General features: G+C 43.7%; 1 protein-coding gene across 1 annotated transcript in view; it reads left to right on the plus strand.

Annotated features, from left to right (window-relative positions):
• Positions 1-1,915: 1,915 nt before the first annotated feature.
• The window catches only part of LOC105812054 (chromosome unknown open reading frame, human C2orf42), a 42,270-nt gene continuing 39,911 nt past the window's right edge, over positions 1,916-4,274 (plus strand). The window contains exons 1-2 of the mRNA XM_012646422.1: positions 1,916-2,147; positions 2,571-3,405. Of these exons, the coding sequence (XP_012501876.1) occupies positions 2,583-3,405 (823 nt within the window). The 5' untranslated portion in view covers positions 1,916-2,147; positions 2,571-2,582. The remainder of the gene's footprint in view (positions 2,148-2,570; positions 3,406-4,274) is intronic.

Here is a 4,274-nt window from a genome sequence, read left to right on the forward strand (position 1 = left end):
GCAGGAGGATTCTTGAGGACAGGAGTTCAGACCAGCCTGGGTAACATAGCAAGACCCTGTCCCTACGAAAAATTTTTTAAAAACTAGCCCAGCACAGGCTGGGCGTGGTGGCTCACGCCTGTAATCCTAGCATTCTGGGAGGCCGTGGTGGGAGGATCGCTTGAGCTCAGGAGTTCGAGACCAGCTCTGAGCAAGAGCGAGACCTTGTCTCTACTAAAAATAGAAAAAATTAGCAAGTCAACTAAAAATAAAAAATTAGCCGGGTGTGGTGGCGAGTGCCAGTAGTCCCAGCTGCTCGGGAGGCTGAGGCAGGAGGATCCCTTGAGCCCAGGAGTTTGAGGTTGCTGTGAGCTAGGCTGATGCCATGGCGCTCACTCTAGCCCGGGCAACAAAAGCGAGACTCTGTCTCAAAAAAAAAAAAAGCCCAGCATAGTGGTGCCTGCCCATAGTTCTAGCTACTTAGAGGGCCAAGGTGGGAGGATCACTTGAGCGCAGGAGTTTGAGGTTGCAGTGAGCTATGATCACATTACTGCACTCTGTGTGACAGAACAGCCTGTGTGACAGAACAAGACCCTGTCTCTAGAAAAATTCTTTTTTAAAAAAAATGAACTTTAGGCCAGGTGCAGTGGCTCACACCTGTAATCCAAACAGCCTGGGAGGTCGAGGCAGGAGGATTGCTTGAACTCAGGAGTTCGAGACCAATCTGAGCAAGAGCGAGACGCCATCTCTACTAAAAATAGAAAAAATCAGCCAGGTATAGTGATGTCGGTCTGTATTTCTAGCTTCTCAGGAGGCTGAGGCAGGAGGATCGCTTGAGTCCAGGAGTTTGAGGTTGCAGTGAGCTAGGCTGATGCCACAGCACTCTAGCCTGGGCAACAGAGGGAGACTCTGTCTCAAAAAAAAAAAAAATGAACTTTAGCTAGTAATATGCATGTTGAAGGGATTGATGGATGGAGAGAGGGATGGATAAATAGATGTGATAAAGCAGATAAAGTAAAATGTTAATTATAACATCTAGTGGGTGGGTATATGGGAGGGTTCACTGTACAATTCTATTTTTCTAAATGTTTGAATTTTTCATAATATTGGGGGGAAATCTCAAGTAAAAATTCACACCCTTCTTAGATTCTGTGAGTTCAGCCTGCAGTCTTCTGAAGTCTGAACACTACAGCAATTGCATTGCTGATTTTTCTAGGTGACCTCAGGCGAGTTACTTAACTGTTGTTTTTTTCTGTTTTGAAACAGAGTGTCGCTCTGTCTCCAGGGCTGGAGTGCAGTAGGAGATCATAGCTCACTACAACCTCAAATTCCCTGGCTCAAGCAATCCTCCTGTCTCAGTCTCTCTAGTAGCTAGGACTACAGGTGAGTGTCACCACACCCAGCTAATTAAAAAAAATTTTTTTGTATAGAAGAGGTCTCACCATGTTGCTCAGGCTGGTCTTGGACTCCTGGCCTCAAGTAATCCTCCCACCTTAGCCTCGCAAAGTGCTGGGACTTACAAGTGAGAGCCACTGTGCCCAGCAAACTTCTTTGTTTTCATCCGTAGAACAGTTGTTTGGTTTAAATAAGATATTAAATGTGAAATTCAAATGTAATAATGTGAAAGTACTTCAAAAAGCATAAAGCCCTCTAAAAATGCAATGTATTACTATTAGGAAGGATGAGTGTTTGACCAGTTATATAGCATGGCTCTAGGTGTTCTTGACAACCCGCTGTAAAGACATTAGCACTGTTTTACCCTCTTACAGTTGGAAGTACAAAACACTTAACCATTTTCTTAAAAATGTCTGTCAAATATTTCTCAAATAATTGTGAAAGACTTAGATTTCTGTTCTGATTTCTAAGAGGAATGGATCATCCTGTCTTTGTATAACTGTAATATTTTTTCTTGTTTTACTTATAGGCTGCCAAGATCTCCGGTTAGGGCAGTGGGAATCTTCTTTGACTGTGGAACACTAGGCAGGAGCTTTGCCATTGGATGGTCAAGAAGGAGGCAGCAGAATGTCTGCATTGTTACACCACAGTGTTCAGACTGCAGAAGACTGCAGGCTGAGCAGTATCATTTACTCTGCAAGTGATTATGTCTTCACCTGTGCTCTCTGATCATCAGAAACTAACGAAACACCTTTTAGGTCTTATGAATTCAGGTAACAGTGTTTTCCAGATGCCCTGGCTGCTGGTACAGGTAGGATTTTGCTGGGTTTTGTGGGGAATGGTAGAAGGTAAGGAACTCATCTTTCCTGTTTTCCAGTCCTTGCTAAATTTAAACATCTATGCACATAAAGATAGGTTAACTAACCTCAGCTGTTGTATAGAACAGGATTAAACCTGAAGAAATGCCTTTCTTGTTACGCTAGGATTTTTTAAAATACAGAGAGATATGGGAGGCAAAATTTCCTTCACTTTTATTTTGTTTGAGCGTTTAAATTTATGTTGCTTTGTGGTACAGTTTAAAAATGGTGGATAGCTTCTTTACATTTCACTTTCTGTACTGAATATTGTAAGTGATTTGAACTTTGTATATGTGTTTGAATGTCTACTCATGCTGATGAGCTTATTGCCTGTTGTAGGGCCTGTGAAAAATGGAATCAAACTCTCTGAGGACTAAAGTCCCAGCTTTCTTATCTGACTTGGGGAAGGCCACATTGAGGGGAATCAGAAAGTGTCCCCGATGCGGCACATACAATGGAACCCGGGGACTGAGCTGTAAGAACAAGACGTGTGGAACCATATTCCGATATGGTGCACGGAAGCAGCCTAGTGTTGAAGCTGTCAAAATCATCACAGGCTCCGATCTGCAGGTCTACTCAGTGCGGCAAAGAGACCGGGGCCCTGATTACCGATGCTTTGTGGAGTTGGGCGTTTCGGAGACAGCAATCCAGACAGTGGATGGGACCATCATCACTCAGCTGAGCTCTGGGCGGTGCTATGTCCCCTCATGCCTGAAGGCTGCCACCCAAGGTGTTGTGGAAAACCAATGCCAGCACATCAAGCTGGCGGTGAACTGCCAGGCAGAGGCCACGCCTCTGACCTTGAAGAGCTCAGTCCTAAATGCAATGCAGGCTTCCCCAGAAACCAAACAGACCATCTGGCAGTTGGCCACGGAACCTACAGGTCCCCTGGTACAGAGGATTACTAAAAACATCTTGGTGGTGAAATGCAAGGCAAGCCAGAAGCATAGTTTGGGGTATTTGCATACATCTTTTGTGCAGAAAATCAGTGCCAAAAGCTTGCCTGAGCGCCGCTTCTTCTGCTCCTGCCAGACTCTGAAATCGCACAAGTTGAATGCCTCCAAGGACGAGGCAGCCCAGAGATGCATTCATTTCTTTGCTTGCATCTGTGCCTTTGCCAGTGATGAGACATTGGCTCAGGAATTCTCAGACTTCCTAAATTTTGATTCCAACGGTAGGTGGTGTGGTTGACACAGTTACTCTGTTTTTGTAAAATGGCAATGAAAGAGTTCCACTGATGCATTTGGAGATTGTCCTAGCAACCATCAGAAGCAGTTGCTGGATAATTCATGTGAAAAGCATTCCTTTTTTCAATCCCAGTTAGCACATTTGCATAAAGGTTGGTTGGTTGGTTGAAATTCATGACCAAGAGAAATGGCCACTTTATTGAGATAATCTAGCAAAGTTAGCTAGCTCTACTTTGATTTTTTGTTTTTTACTATTCCACAGATGCCCTATGTTAATAAAAACAAGAATGAACAAAAAAATTATTTTATTCTGGCTTGCTTACTTGTTTCTTATCTTTGGAGATGAGGAAAACTAGCATCTTGCTCAAAAGAAGACTTTTAGAAGTTTTTCACCAAATCTTTTGTTGTTGACATTTTTTTATCTTGTAGACACTTTTTATTTGTCAGTGATCCTTAGCTGGCAGCAGCTCCCAACTTTTTTGTTTTACATTACTCTGCACATCCTTTTATCAAGTTAATTATCTATGAACAAAAGCACATGTTTTAGAGAGTTTTTTAAAATAACTTTTTTTTTTTTTTAAGAGACATGGCCTTGGCCAGGCACGGTGACTCACGCCTGTAATCCTAGCACTCTGGGAGGCCGAGGCAGGAGGATGGCTTGAGGCCAGGAGTTCGAGACTAGCCTGAGCAAGAGCAAGACCCCCATCTCTACTAAAAATAGAAAAAATTAGCTGGGTGTGGTGGCACATGCCTGAAGTCCCAGGTACTTGGGAGGCTGAAACAGGAGGATCACTTGAGCCCAGGAGTTTGAGGTTGCTGTGAGCTAGGCTGACACCATGGCACTCTAGCCTGGGCA

This window comes from Propithecus coquereli, unplaced genomic scaffold (assembly GCF_000956105.1).
Source record: "Propithecus coquereli isolate 6110/MARCELLA unplaced genomic scaffold, Pcoq_1.0 Scaffold243, whole genome shotgun sequence".
Lineage (NCBI taxonomy): Eukaryota > Metazoa > Chordata > Mammalia > Primates > Indriidae > Propithecus > Propithecus coquereli.